The 16,899-nt window shown below is 39.7% G+C and overlaps 1 protein-coding gene and 1 long non-coding RNA gene across 4 annotated transcripts in view; one reads left to right on the plus strand and one right to left on the minus strand.

Moving 5' to 3' along the window:
* Positions 1-8,696, minus strand: part of Hnmt (histamine N-methyltransferase) — a 32,018-nt gene extending 23,322 nt beyond the window's left edge. The window contains exon 1 of the mRNA NM_031044.3: positions 8,552-8,696. Within this exon, the coding sequence (NP_112306.1) occupies positions 8,552-8,688 (137 nt within the window). The 5' untranslated portion in view covers positions 8,689-8,696. The remainder of the gene's footprint in view (positions 1-8,551) is intronic.
* The window catches only part of LOC134486056 (uncharacterized), a 176,293-nt gene that overhangs the window by 126,037 nt on the left and 33,357 nt on the right, over positions 1-16,899 (plus strand). The gene's annotated exons all lie outside the window — the stretch shown is intronic.

Genomic DNA, 16,899 nt, shown 5'->3' on the forward strand with positions numbered 1-16,899 from the left:
ACGATGTCCCTGTATAAGACAATCTGGACTGTTGTCTCCATATCCTAAATTTTATCTTGAAAGTACTCTCACAAACTCAGAGCCATGACTTTGCTACTGGAATCTTAACTCACAGGTGCAATCAACTCAGAAGTTTGTAATGACAACAATAGAAGGATTGGCTCTAAACCTTGTAAACTTTTTTGACAAAAAAAATTCTATACCAAAACGAAGATATGATTTAAGCTTAGTTACCAAATGAGATTATGACTGTACAATTCAATCTAGCTAATGCCTCCCTGTTAAATTACATCCAATTTTAAATTTCTCATAAAAACAATTTTAGAATAATCACTTTCAGCCCCCCAAAGTTCAGGGAATTGGGGCGACGACTCCTCTATAACTTCTTCAAGCTGTACATGGGCGTTGAGATGTCCTTGTGGGAAGGGGATAGGAAGAATGAAACAAATGCTGTAGCTGATGTACCCTGACTGGTCCCAGCTGAAAGTCCTTGAGACCAGAAATCCAAGTAGGCACACTCTGTAAAATACAACTCTCAAGACAAAAGTTTAGAATCGAGATATCTTTTTGTTTGATTCTCCTGAATAAATTTTTCAGGCGGTCTACCTCTATCAAATCTGATCAGTATGACTCTGTGAGGTTTCCAGAGCCTAATCACACTTTTTAAAAACACAAAGACAAAATCTTTCTCCCAAAATACTGTGTTCCTTAGTCTGAAACCAGAAAAGCTTGTATCTTGCACTCTCTCCCAGAGTGATAATATAACCATAAAACTCAAAGTCACACCCATCATGAAGATTAAACAATTTTTAAAAAAGGAAGTAAGCTAAACAATGAGCCTGATAGGCTTTTGTACTCTATGATATCAGGAAATGAACCCAAAATTTCTGTGGAGCCCACATTAAGAGATTTCGAGCTTCCTGTTGTGGTAAATATCAAGAGTAACCACAAACCCTCGCTAGCCAGCATCAACGAGCCATATGGCCTTTAGCAGGGTAATTCATAAGACAAACCAAATACTTTCCATCAATTCCAATATCAATAAGCAACATATCAAACCAGGACTTTAGCCCAAAATATCTCAATCTGTCAAACTCTCTATCCGGAGCCACAGATTTTTATTTAACCTTAATAATTTATATAATATATGCCTGCATTCACTCTCCCTGGTGTTATACACATTTATCACAACTCTCTACTTGGAGTTAGTGACCAATTTTTCCCTATCTAAGTTCCAAACCATAGATAAAAATCCCCAAATGATTCCACCACGTGATTCAGGTAATCTTTGTACTCTCCTTAAAACAAACACCTTCTATCAATTCTAAAACCAACAAACAACTTAAAACTCAGGACTTTAGCCCAAAATATATCCATCTGTTAAGCTCTCTACCCGGAGCCACAGATTTTTCTTTAAATTTAATAACTTCTACAATATATGCCTGCATTCACTCTCCCTGGTGTTACGGACATGTCATCACAACTCTCTACTTGAAGTTAATGACTAATTTTGCCCTATCTAAGTTCTGAACCTTGGATGAAAACCCCCACCTGATTCAAGTAATCTCTTTACTCTCTTCTTTCTAAAAACAAACTCAATCACCTTTTAATACTACCTGTAATTAAGAAGTAGCTTGTCTAACTAGGATTTCAACCCAAAATTCCCGTGGAACCCGCGTTAAAAAGAATATGAGTATCCTGAAAGACTTTCTAAACAACATTATTTAAAAAGCAGCTTTTAATCTCTAACTCTCAGAGTTGCCATTACTTCTCACACAGCAGGGGACCTACAGCCTGGCAGCCCAGGTGGCTTCCCCATTTCTTTGTTTGAATTCCCATGCTTAAGATATCACATGACTTAACCTAGCCCTGGCCTCCTCCTACTTAGAAAATAAAAACTTTCTCTCAACTCTCAGGATTACTAGTGGACTCTTGCCCATCATATTGGATCGCCATTTTACCAAAAGCGATCTACAGATTCAAAGCAATCCCCATCAAAATACCAATCCAATTCTTCATAGAGTTACAGAGAACAGTATGCAAATTCACCTGGAATAACAAAAAACCCAGGATAGCTAAAACTATCAACAATTAAAGGACTTCCTGGGGAATCACTATCCCTGAACTCAAGCAGTATTACAGAGCAATAGTGATAAAAACTGCATGGTATTGGTACAGAGACAGAAAGATAGACCAGTGGAATAGAATTGAAGACCCAGAAATGAACCCACACACCTATGGTCACTTGATTTTTGACAAAGGAGCTAAAACCATCCAATGGAAAAAAGATAGCATTTTCAGCAAATGGTGCTGGTTCAACTGGAGGTCAGCATGTAGAAGAATGCAGATTGATCCATGTTTATCACCCTGTACAAAGCTTACGTCCAAATGGATCAAGGACCTCCACATCAAACCAGATACACTCAAACTAATAGAAGAAAAAGTGGGGAAGCATCTTGAACACATGGGCACTGGAGAAAATTTCCTGAACAAAACACCAATGGCTTATGCTCTAAGATCAAGAATCAACAAATGAGATCTCATAAAACTGCAAAACTTCTGTAAGGCAAAGGACACTGTGGTTAGGACAAAATGGCAACCAACAGATTGGGAAAAGATCTTTACTAATCCTACAACTGAGAGAGGGCTTATATCCAAAATATACAAAGAACACAAGAAGTTAGGCCGCAGGGAGACAAATAACCCTATTAAAAAATGGGGTTCAGAGCTAAACAACGAATTCACAGCTGAGGAACGCCGAATGGCTGAGAAACACCTAAAAAGTGTTCAACATCTTTAGTCATAAGGGAAATGCAAATCAAAACAACCCTGAGATTTCACCTCACACCAGTGAGAATGGCTAAGATCAAAAACTCAGGTGACAGCAAATGCTGGCAAGGATGTGGAGAAAGAGGAACACTCCTCCATTGTTGGTGGGATTGCAGACTGGTACAACCATTCTGGAAATCAGTCTGGAGTCCTCAGAAAATTGGACATTGAACTACCTGAGGATCCAGCTATACCTCTCTTGGGCATATACCCAAAAGATGCGCCAATATATAAAAAGGACACGTGCTCCACTATGTTCATCGCAGCCTTATTTATAATAGCCAGAAGCTGGAAAGTACCCAGATGCCCTTCAACAGAAGAATGGATACAGAAAATGTGGTACATCTACACAATGGAATATTATTCAGCTATCAAAAACAATGACTTTATGAAATTCGTTGGCAAATGGTCGGAACTGCAAAATATCATCCTGAGTGAGGTAACCCAATCAACAGAAAAACATACATGGTATGCACTCATTGATAAGTGGCTATTAGCCCAAATGCTTGAATTACCCTAGATCCCTAGAACAAATGAAACTCAAGACGGATGATCAAAATGTGAATGCTTCACTCCTTCTTTAAAAGGGGAACAAGAATACCCTTGGCAGGGAATAGAGAGGCAAAGATTAAAACAGACACAGAAGGAACACCCATTCAGAGCCTGCCCCACACGTGGCCCATACATGTACAGCCATCCAATTAGACAAGATGGATGAAGCAAAGAAGTGCAGGCTGACAGGAACCGGATGTAGATCTCTCCCGAGAGACACAGCCAGAATACAGCAAACACAGCGGCGTATGCCAGCAGCAAACCACTGAATTGAGAATAGGACCCCCATTTAAGGAATCAGAGAAAGGACTGGAAGAGCTTGAAGGGGCTCGAGACCCCATATGTACAACAATGCCAAGCAACCAGAGCTTCCAGGGACTAAGCCACTACCTAAAGACTATATATGGACTGACCCTGGACTCTGACCTCATAGGTAGCAATGAATATCCTAGTAAGAGCACCAGTGTAAGGGGAAGCCCTGGGTCCTGCTAAGACTGAACCCCCAGTGAACTAGATTGTTGGGGGGAGAGCGGCAAGTGGGGGAGGATGGGGAGGGGAACGCCCATAAAAAAGGGGAGGGGGGAGGGGGATGTTTGCCCGGAAACCGGGAAAGGGAATAACACTCGAAATGTATATAAGAAATACTCAAGTTAATAAAAAGAAAACAAAAACAAAAACAAAAACAAAAAAAAACAGTGACTTTATGAAATTCATAGGCACATGGATGGAACTGGAAAATATCATCCTGAGTGAGGTAACCCAATCACAGAAAAACACACATGGTATGCACTCATTGATAAGTCGCTATTAGCCCAAATAATCGAATTACCCTAGATGCACAGAACACATGAAACTCAAGAGGGATGACCAAAATGCGAATGCTTCACTTCTTTAAAAGGGGAACAAGAATACCCTTGGCAGGGAATAAGGAGGCAAAGATTAAAACAGAGGCAGGAGGAACACCCATTCAGAGCCTGCCCCACATGTGGCCCATACATATACAGCCACCAAACTAGATAAGATGGGTGAAGCAAAGAAGTGCAGGCTGACAGGAACCGGATGTAGATCTCTCCTGAGAGACACAGCCAGAATACAGCAAATACATAGGCAAATGCCAGCAGCAAACCACTGAACTGAGAACGGGACCCCCATTTAAGGAATCAGAGAAAGGACTGGAAGAGCTTGAAGGTGCTTGAGGCCCCATATGAACAACAATGCCAACCAACCAGAGCTTCCAGGGACTAAGCCACTACCTAAAGACTATACATGGCCTGACCCTGGACTCCAACCTCATAGGTAGCAATGAATAGCCTAGTAAGAGCACCAGTGGAAGGGGAAGCCCTTGATCCTGCCAAGACTGAACCCACAGTGAACATGATTGTTGGGGGGAGGGTGGTAATAGGGGGAGGATGGGAATGGGAACACCCATAGAGAAGGGGATTTGGAGGAGTTAGGGGGATGTTGGCCTGGAAACTGTGAAAGGGAATAACAATCGAAATGTAAATAAGAAATACCCAAGTTAATAAAAATAAAAAAAAAATAAAAAAAAAGCTCTGCTCTTAGGGGAATTTTATGCGACCAGGGAGACAAATAATAAACAAAAGTAACAAGTTAAGAAACAAACAAACAAAAAAACCCAAAAAACAACAACAACAACAACAAAAAAAAAAAAAAAAAGAAAAAAAAGAAAGCAATGTCATGTCTGTGCCTCTGATTTATTTCTGTTGCTCTTGTTAGAGTACCTGAAAGCACAGGAGTATGTACCCTGCCCAGCTTGAAAGTGGGAACCATGGCTCTGGCAGGCCTTGCCTCCCTCATTCCCTCTGTCTTATTAGAAAACATTTGATTACATCTCTAAAGGTAGCCACCAAGGTCTATGCCCTTATTTGGCCACTTCCTCCTTCTGAGACTAACCACCAAGGCCCGACTAAAAATGGATTATAGTCCACCAATCAAAAGCCCCCTTTGGTTTACCTAATTAACATGTCCAATGAGAATATACCACCGTATATTAGTTCATTTTAACACAGGCCTCCCTTTTTTCTCTTTTTAAAAATTACACCTGTAAAGTCATTTGTTGCTGTTTTTCTGCCTGAGTCAGAAAGCAACTACTTTAACTTTCCTTCCCAGCTTAATAAAGGATTTCACTGTGAAAACAGGTATTTGGGAGTGGTTCATGTCTAATTCTGGTTTGGGAGGGAACCCCCAGTATGCAAAGGTTCTACTCCAACAGACTCTATTCCTTTCTTGAATTTGGATAGATAGAAGCACTACTATAAATATCTAGCATGTAAAATGTGGCATTTCTTTGGAGACTAGAAAATAAGAATGGAAAGTTCTGTCAATCTCTGTTGAAATTTTACACTGACAGTATAAAACCTGGGCCTGGGCAAGGACTTGGTGGTTTATGCTACCTCTATAATGTCTTTTTCTTCTTCCTTCCTTCTGTCTTCCTTTCAAGAAACGAATATGTATTATGTGTTTATTGTATGCCTATCCTAGGGATTACATTTCAAAAAATAACAATAAGATTGGACTTTCAACCTAAAATCAGAGTACATAACCAAAATCTTATGAGTCTTTTACAAATTCTATAGCCAAAATTGCCTCTAGACTGGATACATTCAGAAGATAGGGAATGGGTCACGGTTGCCTTACACACCTCCACCTTCAGTCTAAACTGTAAGGTTGAAAAAAATCAAGGATCTGGCTAAGCTAAGGGATGAATGTGTACTATCCAAACTGAAAGTACTGAGAAAGGAACCCATAACCTATTGGAAGGATGACATAAAGCTCATTTATCTCCATTTAAGGGCCATGCCTGATTTCGAAAAGAAGGCCAGAAGGTACCAGTTCCAGGAACAGACCACAAAATCCAGAAACCAGGTCATAAAACCCCTCCCAAAAGACATCCTAGGGATAACCACAAAATAATTGAAAATATCTTATCTGAGGATGGGCCATCTGTGCTGAGCAGCCCTAACTCATCCTATGGCTAAACGTTCATGACATAGGAATGCACAGCACTGACCACCTCTGACCCCCTAGTACACACCAATGAAATGTTAGGTTACCTAATCCTTTTAGAGAGTTCCTCTGGTTCCTATAAGAAGCCCTGCACACCTTTGTCTGGGGTCACCATTTCAAAAAATGGTTGACCCCAGCAGGCTTGTTGTTTCTGTACAATAAATGCTCTTTGTCTTTGCATACGAAATCTAGGGTCTTCCTTCAGTGATTTTCAGACCCTTACACTGGATTTTTAAAAATTAAGAGAAAGGTGTAAAGAAGTAATAGTTTCGGATAGAATTGTCTATTTGGTATCTGCTGTAATATTTTAACGGTATTTAGCTTGAACATGTCATATACATGCAAAATAGGTTTGGATCAAATTTACCCACTAGTCCTTCCCCTTTAATTCTTCTTTTTTCTCCCCCAACTACAATTCCCTCCCAACTTCTTGAGCTCTTGTTGTAAAGCCTTAAGTCCACTTATACTTAGTGACACCTATGAGTGCATCGGGTAAGGTGTGGAACCAATGATTTAATTTTTATACCCTTTATCCTATTAAGTGTCAATTAATGAGCCTTGTTAAGATACAAAATGCAAGGCTGGGGAAATGATTCAGTTGGTAAATTGCTGGACAAAGGAAGGAGGAGAAAAAGAAAAAGACACATAGAAGTCTGTATTTGCCCAACAAGTCTGCTCTGATTGGGCAAAAGAGCTACCATAGGAGACTAACTCCACAAAGAAATTCAGACAGCATAAGATAAAACACAAGGTTTCTTTGTTGTAAATTAGCTCCACAGTCAGTCACTCCTTACTAGTTTTACACTTACTTCTTGCAGCAATTTACCCTCAGATAGGTGACTTGACTCTCTTCTGTCACCTCAATACTGCTTATCAGCTTGGAGGCAAATTGAACACATTAATCAAAAATTAATGATAAATAAAGGAGTCTGTGAGAATAGAAACCAGTTTCACTGATAATGGTAAACTAATTTTTTTTCAGAATCATATTGATAATATTAAGTTGAAAGGAAAAGATAGTTTTTGGAAGAGTGACAGTAACAGATAAAGTAGATGAATTTAAATCGATATTGAGAGATAGAGTTTTAAATTAGCCCAAAACTTAGCAACAGGACCTGTCTCTGGAAGACAGATTGTTAAAAATGCAAGAGAATGACTTTGCTTATCACCCGGTGTGAGTAACTGTTCTTTGTTCTGCCCCTGTGATGTTTATTTAAGCCCCTACTAGTGCTTTCCAGCCATTGCGTCCAACAGAGAGCACTCCAGGAAACCTGCGGCCCAAGCCTAACCAGAGGTGTTTCAAATACAGATGCTTCATCAATTCTGACAAACTTTTAAAAGTAATGAGGACCTGAAGACCTGACCCTTCTCCTGATTTAGTAGCTCTGTTCCAGGAACCAGGGGGCATAAAACCTTTTGGAGACCCCTTATCTCCTGGAGCCATAAAACAATCCTGTAACTTGTGGTGCATTCCCCTTTGACATCCCCCATCCCCTGGGTATCACAGCCTCTGCCTTTAAATACTCTTTCTCCCAGCCTCTCTGGGTCGACTCCTCTGTCTCCTGCCCAGAGTCGGCCCGGAGATCTCTGTAATAGGTCTCCATAATAAACCTCACCTTTGCTTATTACATCCAAAATGGTCTCTCTGTGTCTGGGGTCTGCGATTTCCCAAGACTTGAGTAAGGGTCTCTCTGCGTGGGATCTTTCAGATATTAGAATTGAGAAGCACTAATTCTATGCTCTGGTGCAAATTACATTCTGCAATTACGTTTATCTGATTCTAAGGAAAGAATACCAGAATCTATTTGGGACTTTTTAAGATATATATAATCTGAAAAGAGCCTAGAAAAAAAATCTGAGTTTAATGATTTGAATCTTTTTTCCAAATACGGTTGGGCTTATGCCTTTAAAGGCAACAAATAGTTAACACTTAGACTTCTCTGCCAGCTATGCAGCACAAATCAGTCTTGGTATTTTAAGCACAGAGCTGCCTAAGCAAAGCCAGCCCCTTTAGACAAAGCCGGGCAGCAACAACAGGCAGCTTCTGTTGTCTATGACCCTAATTAATCCCAGGGTCTCTTCCACCTCTGCCTACCCCCTGGGCTAGGTTTAGTCCAATGAAAGAAACATCACTCTTTGTTACCTTGCTATTATGCCTGGAAGCTTCTTATCCATGAATTCCTGCATGCACTGGTGTTCCGTTGAATTATTTAGAAATCTCCGAAAAGATTCAACATATCTGCTGTGGTCAGAAAATAAGCTCCTCATGAAAGATGCCATATTGGGTTCTCTAATAAGAACAAGGAAGGAGCTCCGTTTCTCTTCCTCTGCTCCTAGTTCCTTCTTTTCCCTCTTTCTCTCCTTTCCCGTACCAGTTTTCTTAACCCAGCCGTCTCCCAAACCGTGCCAAATAAGTAAAAAATTAATACGTGAATAAGAAATAAACGACAGCAATAAACCTGATCTGCGTTTGACCTACGCCCCAAACTACCAAACAGCTTACTGCGCCACCGTTCAGGGTTTTCTGTACTTTACACCTTGCAGAGCAGGCTGTAGAGCAGTTTAAGCATTCCGATCACTTCCTGGGTGTTTTTTTTGTTTTTTGTTTTTTGGTTTGTTGTTGTTGTTGTTCAAGTAAGTTCCAAGTAAGAAAGAGGGTTTTTTGTTTTGCTTTGCTTTTAAGGCAAAAGGCCAGCTAGTGTTTAGACTGACCAGGATTTCTACAAGGCTCTGAATAGAACTTTCAAAAATCTGCAGCTGCGAAAATCGATTGACAACCAACCAGCTGTGTGTGTTTGTTGTACAGTTACCTGCCTTTCGGTATCTTAGTTTTTGTATCTTAGTTTTTGATTCTTAAAGTTGACTGATGATTTCTTCAAATATTGATCGATTTGTTTGTTAATTTGGATACACACTCTGTGTCCTCTGGTTAGTCTGGCTAAGGGTTTGTCTTATCTTCTTGCTTTACACAAAGAACCAGCTCCTGGTTTCTTGATTCTTTCTATAGTCCTTTTCCTTTCTATATGTTTGATTTCAGCCCTGAATTTCACTATTTCCTGCCTTCTACTCCTCTGGCTGTATTTGCTTCTTTTTGTTCTAGAGCTTTTAGGTATGTTGTTAAGCTGCTGACATATGCTCTCTCCTGTTTCTTTCTGCAGGCACACAGCGCTATGAGTTTTCCTCTTAGCACAGCTTTCATTGAGTCCCATACCTTCATTTTCATTAAATTCTAAGAAGTCTTTCATTTCTTTCTTTATTCTTCCTTGACCAAGTTATCATTCAGTAGAGAATTGTTCAACTTCTGTGTTTATGTGGGCGTTCATTCTTTATTGTTATTGAAGACCAGCCTTAGTCTGTGGTGGTCTGATAGGATGCATGGGATGATTTGTATCTTTCTGTATCTGTTGACGCCTGTTTTGTGACTGATTAGATGGTCAATTTTGGAGAAGGTACCATGAGGTGGTGAGAAAAAGGTATATCCTTTTGCTTTAGTATGGAATGTTCTATAAGTATCTGTTAAGTCCATTTTGTTCATAACTTTTGTTAGTCTGTCCATGTCTCTGTTTAATTTCTGTTTCCATGATCTGTCCATTGATGAGAGTGGAGTGTTGAAATCTCCTACTTTTATTGTGTGAGGTGCAATGTGTGCTTTGAGCTTTAGTAAGCTTTCTTTTATGTATGTAGGTGCCCTTGTATTTGGAGCATAGATATTTAGGATTGAGAGTTCATCTTCGTGGATTGCTTCTTTGATGCATATGAAATGTCCTTCCTTATCTTTTTTGATGACATTGGGTTAAAAGTCAATTTTATTCGATATTAGAATGGCTACTCCAATTTGTGTCTTTAGACAATTGATTAGAAAGTGTTTTTCCAGCCTTTTACTCTTAGGTATTGTCTGTTTTTTTCTGTGAGGTGTGTTCCTTTTGGCAGCAAAATGTTGGGTCCTCTTTACATATCCAGTCTGTTATTCTGTGTCATTTTATTAGGGAATTGAGTCCATCGATGTTGAGAGATCTTAAGGAATAGTGATTGTTGCTTCCTGTAATTTTCGTATTTGGAGGTAGGATTATGTTTGTGTGCTTCTCTTCTTTTGGTTTTGTTACAAAGAGATTACTTTCTTGCTTTTTCTAGGATGTAGTTTACCTCCTTGTGTTGGGCTTTGCCATTTATTATCCTTTGTTGGGCTGGATCTGTAGAAAGGTATTATGTAAATTTCATTTTGTCATGGATATCTTGGTTTCACCCTCAATGTTAATTGATAGTTTTCCTGGATGCAGTAACCTGGGCTGGCATTTGTGTTCTATTAGGTCTGTATAACATCTGTCCAGGATCTTCTGGCTTTCATAGTCTCTGTTGAGAAGTCTGGTGTAATTCTGATAAATCTGCCTTTATATGTTACTTGACCTTTTCCCCTTACTGTTTTTAACATTCTTTTCTTTGTTTTGTGCATTTGGTGTTTTGACTATTATGTGATGGGAGGAATTTCTCTTCTGGTCCAATCTATTTGAACTTGTGTAGGCTTCTTGTATGTTTATGGGCATCTCTTTCTTTAGGTTACGGAAGTTTTCTTCTACAATTTTGTTGAAGATATTTGCTTGTCTTTTAAGTTGGGAGTCTTCACTCTCTTCTATACCTATTATCCTTAGGTTTGATCTTCTCATTGTGTCCTAGCTTTCCTGTATATTTTGAGCTAGGAGCTTTTTCTGTGTTACATGATCTTTGACAATTATATCAATGTTTTCTGTGATATCTTCTGCTCCTTAGACTCTCTCTTCTATTTCTTGAATTCCGTTGGTAATGCTCACATCTATGACTCCTGATCTCTTCCCTAGGTTTTCTATCTCCAGGGTTGTCTCCTTTTGTGCTTTCTTTATTGTTTTTATTTCCATTTTTAAATCCTGGATGGTTTTGCTCAATTCCTTCACCTGTTTGGTTGTATTTTCCTATAATTCTTTAAGAGATTTTGTGTTTCCTTTTTAAGGGCTTCTACTTGTTTACTTGTGTTGTCCTGTAATTCCTTAAAGTGTAGAAATAGAGTTTCATAAAGGTTACTCATTGTCAGAGCCCGAATGTGCAGAACTAGAGTTTCATAAAGGTTGCTCATTGTCAGAGTCCGGATGTGCAGGGCCGGACGTGCCTGAGGGAGAGCCAGAGATAGGACTTGCCAAACCAGCTATCAGCCCCAAGGACACTGACCATCCGTAGCCACCCCCTCCCCTTCCTTCACCCCCCCCCCGAGTGAGATGAGCCACCCTACCTGCCTGCCGAACTGCTAGATAACGCATACTCCTTGCTGATGTCATTTCGCGCCGAAAGTAACCGTGCACCTTTTGAATTGACCAATCATGTGTAACCTCGCGAATGCCCCTTACCTCCCCTATATAAACCCCCAAGTTTGGAAGCTCGGGGTCGATTCCTCTGTCTCCTGTGTGAGATACGTGTCGACCCGGGATCCCGCTAAGACCCGGGATCTCGTTAATAAAGCTACCTCTTGCTGTTACATCAAGAATGGCTACTCGTGATTCCTGGGGGCACTCCACCCCGCGATTGGAGCGAGAGACGTGGCTCCCCGTTTAGGGGTACGCTCTTTCAAAAGGAGTTATGACTGTCTTAAAGTCCTCATCATCATGATAAAATGTGATTTTAAATCTATATCTTTCTTTTCTGGTCTGTTTGGATATCCAGTGTTTGCTTTGTTGGGAGACCTGGGCTCTCATGATGCCAAGTAGTCTTGGTTTCTGTTGCTTGGTTTCCTGTGCTTGCCTCTCACCATCAGGTTGCCTCTTGTAGCCATTCTTGCTGTCTCTACTGGTGGCTTGATCTTCCTGTCGGCCTGTGTGCTAGCACTCCTATAGACCTATTTTCCTGTTTTCTTTCAGCCAGTTATGGGAACAGAGTGTTCTGCTCTCAGGCAAGTAGCCACTCCTGGTAGCTAGCTTTCAGCTCTCTGTGAGGGCAGCAACGGGAAGGGTCCTGCCCCCAATACTCATAGGTCCCTGTGCAGGGGGCACAAATGGCGCTAGGTGTTTTCCTCTTGAGTCGGGAATGTGAGCAGAGAGTAGTTTCCTCCGGTTCCACAGGAGTGTCTGCCCCTCTGATGGTCTAGCTCCTCCCCCACAGGATTTGAGTGCAGGGAGCTGTTTGACCAGTTCAGTTCAGATCCTGGTGCAGATCTGGACTGCGGGGCTCCTGCAGCTGACTGCTCCTATATTCCTGTGTCCAGAGGCACTATGCAGTTTCCTCTTGGGCCAGGGATGTGGGCAAAGGTGGGCAGAAGTTGCAGTCTGTCTTGCCCTGCAGTCACATGATTGCCTGCACTTCTGGGTGATCAACTCTCCCTCCCACAAAATTTGGGAGCAGGGAGCTGTGGGCCAGGATCAGAGAAGTTCGTGCCACAGCCAGAAACCAGAAGTGCCCAGTCCCAGAGGACTTCTGCTTTTGTGTGTCCTGAGTCCACCAGGCATGCCACAGACCACCCAGGGAAGTGTGTTAGCAGAGGGACCAAGGCTTGGATTTTAGGTAGAGAACGGAGTCGGCAAGGCAGACAGACACAAACTCGAGGTGTGTGCTGCTGCGAAAAGCTTTACTTTTTGGCACAGATTTAAGCAGTTAGAACAGGTACATCATAATTGGCAATTATCCAGCTCTTATTTATCACCCCACCAAATGTTCCTTGCAAAGAGGAAAGCTGAATGTACAGTCCAGGAAACAATTTTTAGCCACAGATATAGTTTAGAAAACTCCAGTTATACTGCCAGGCTTGTGGGCACCAGGTATACATTTAACATTTACCTTTATTTTAATAAAGTTTAAACTCTATGTTTATGGCCCCTTAAGATAATATGGAAACTTTTGTAACCATTTTGTAATTTTTTTCATTTTTTGCTTAATGTTAGTTTCTCTTTTCTTTCTAGTTAACTCTTGATAAATTTGTTCAACTTGTTGGAACTTATCCATGATCTTTCTAAAAGAGTCACTACTATGCTGAATCATGCTAAACAAAACTTTCCCAAAAGCGGGGGAAAGACTTTTCTGGAACAGTCATGTTCTTAATCGCTGCAATTAATTTTTCTCCTATTTGCTGGGAACTAATGGGTGCAGCAGTTGAATTCATCACGGCCATTGAATTCATCTGGATCATGATGGTGTGAGGCATCTCTGAACTTTCAGTTTCTGAAACATCTAAAGGTACATGACCATCTTCCCACACTGCTATATTCTTAAAATCAGATATTGTTGACAGCTTAAAGTTGCTAAGATCACCAAGTCTAGAACACAGAAGGCACCTCCACTGCAAGCATAGAACCTAGTCATTATCTTTTTGTAGGGAGACTGCCAGGGACCTCCAGGAGGCCAAGCCATTCCAGGCACAGGCTCTGTTCTGGATAGAAACGAAGCACAAGAACTTCATGTCACACAGGCTCCACTGGAGTGGGTATGGCACAGGCAGGTCACTTGGAGCAGAAATGTTGACCTTACCTCTGCTCTCAGGCATGTAGTCACTTCTGGCAGCTGGCTTTCAGCTCTCTGTGAGGGCAGCAATCAGAAGGGTCCTGCCCCTACTGCTCCTAGGTCCCTGATTATTTATTTATTTGTTTGTTTATTTATTTATTTATTCATTTATAATCCTAGACCAGATTACTTATTTTTGATAACTAGTTTCTTGAGTTCTTTGTGTATTTTAGATTATTAATCCTTTACTGGACACAGATTTGCTAAATATTTTTCCCATCCTGTAGATGGACACTTTGTGCTATTGAAAATGTCCTATGCTTTACAAAAGCATTTCAGGTTTCTGAGGACCCATTTATTAATTGTTGATATTATTGCCTGAGCTGTTGTTATCCTGTTCAGAAAATCATCTCCCCTGCCAATACGTTAAAGGCTATTTCCACACTTTCTCTTCTATCAGAGTCAGTGTATCTGCTTTCAGGTTTAGTCTTTGATCTACTTGGACTTGAGTTTTGTGCATGCCGATAGATATGGATTTATTTGCATTCTTCTTGCTTGGATTCTTCCTGGATATCTAGCTGCTGATATCCAGCCAGCCCAGCATCATTTGTTGAAAATGCTTTTTTTCCAGTGTGTATTTTTGGCTACTTTATCAAGTTCTGGTGTGTGGATTTATGTCTGGGTCCTTGATTCCATTTCATTGATCAACAATCTGTTTTTATGCTGATACCATGATGTTTTTATTACTATACTTTTATAGTACAACTTGAAATCATGAATGCTGATCCTTCCAGCAGTTCTTTTATTCTTTAAGATTGTTTTGGCTATCTTGGGTTTTTGTTTGTTTTGTTTTGCTTGGTTTTTTTTCTATATGAAATTGAAAGTTGTCTTTTCAAGGTCTATAAAGAATTGTGTTGGAATTTTGATGAACATTGTATTGAACCTGTAGATTGCTTTTGGAGAATGAACATTTTTCCTATATTAATTCTACCAATCATGAGCATGGGAGCCCTTTCCATCTTCTGATACCTTTTTCAATTTCTTCTTCAAAGACTTGACATTACGAGTCTTTCACGTGTTTAAGTTGAGTTAATCCAAGATATTTTATATTATTTGTGGCTACTGAAAAAAAATGTTCGTTTCCCTGATTTCCCTCTCAATCCATTTGTCATTTGCATATAGGAGAGCTACTGATTTTCTTTAATCTTATATCTAGCCACTTCACTGAAAGTGTTTATCACATTCAGTAGGAATTCTCTGGTAAGATTCTGGGGTTGCTTATGTATATAAGATACATGAATAGTGATACTTGCACTTCTACCTTTTCAATGTGTTAGACATCCTTCAGTTATTTTATTGCTTTAGCTAAAACTCCAAGTAGTATATAGCATATATATGCAGAGAGTCAACAACCTTGTCTTATTCTTGAGTTTAGTAAAATTGCATTGATTTTTTTCTCTATTTAATTTGATATAGGTTATAAGCTTACTGTAAACTGCCTTTATTATGTTTTTGTATGTCTATTCTATCTGTATTCTGTCCAGAACTTGATTATGAGGGGTGTTTGGTTTAGCCAAAGGACTTTCCTGCATCTAAATGGATGATTATGTGTGTTGTAGAAATTATTTAATCCAAATTCGGAGTTTTCAACCCTGCCTTTGATCACTTAGTTCTGGAATAAAAGATACACAGACCCTTTATATTTACAATAAGCCTTAAATAGCACAAGAACTGAATGGATACATAACATCTATGCTGTTAGAATCCACTTTCCTATCAATAACCCCAAATTATTACCAGTTTCATCAGGGCTTCTCTTTGGCCAGCTCTCAGGACCACATTTTTATGGCTTAGCTAACCTATGGCAGCTTCTTCTTCCTCATGCAATTTTTTCTCCTCTGACCCCAAGTCCAGGAAACTTAAACCTCACCTATGCCTCTTTTGTCTCACTATTGACTATTGGTATCCTTATTTATCAATCATAAATAATTTGAGGGAGGATCACTTTAAGTATATGTGCAGACTCCAGGTCTTGGGAGCCTACACTTAGCATTACAGTAGATAGCAAGACTAAACCTCAACAATTATCCTCTTTAGTCCAATAAAAGGCTTCTTTTCTCTCATAAATAAATGGACTACAATTATAACATTTATGAAAATTATAAGGTATGATATACATTTGTAAATCCAGTCCATTATACTTGGCTTTTAATATAATGTATTTATTATCTATCCTAACTTAATGAGTCTATAATTCTGTACCTCAATCACCTTTGATTTTCACTGGTATTACCATCTGAAAATTACCTTTTAAACCTAGAACCCACCTTAATAAATGCTAAACAACTTATGTTTAATTGTGAGACTATATCTAGTCTTCCATCCCATCAAATCTTTAAGAAGGAATCGGTATTTGAGTATGCAGGAAGTATAGGAACACAACTTAGTAAATTTAAAAAAATGACAGAAATGGCTGACAGTTTGGACAGTCTCCAACATTCCTTACAACATTGGGGTGCCTGTTATTAGCCTTCTTGCCCAAAACATCTGAAAGACATCAAGTGAAGAAGGAATTATCAAAGACTAACTTACCCCGTCTTGGCCGAGCTTAGCAATCCACTATTCTGCACCCCTTTCCCCTTTTTGGACAGCAGTCTCTCTGCAGATAAAATTAGGGAATTTTTTGCCCAGTGGCTAGCCTGTCAGAATTGAAACAATTCCACCTGGAGGTATTGATGCTCATCACCTTCTTTGAAGTAGAACAAGGGTACTGTCAAGAGCAGCATGTCTCTTAGTCAAAAGATCTTTAAATAATGAATAACCTTAAATGCCATATTCTGTGGTTCTCTGCTGCTTTTAAAGACCATATTTATATATAGCATAAGTGATTTTTTAAGCGTTAGTTATTTTTAGCTATTACAATTGGGTAACCTTGAAAATATTTTATTGTAATTAATGAAAATTTGAATATAATATGACAGTGACTTTGACTATCTGACTATTAATTTTCATTACATAATTATCCTAAACAGTTTGTAA

The sequence above is a fragment of the Rattus norvegicus genome, chromosome 3 (assembly GCF_036323735.1).
Source record: "Rattus norvegicus strain BN/NHsdMcwi chromosome 3, GRCr8, whole genome shotgun sequence".
NCBI classification, from domain to species: domain Eukaryota; kingdom Metazoa; phylum Chordata; class Mammalia; order Rodentia; family Muridae; genus Rattus; species Rattus norvegicus.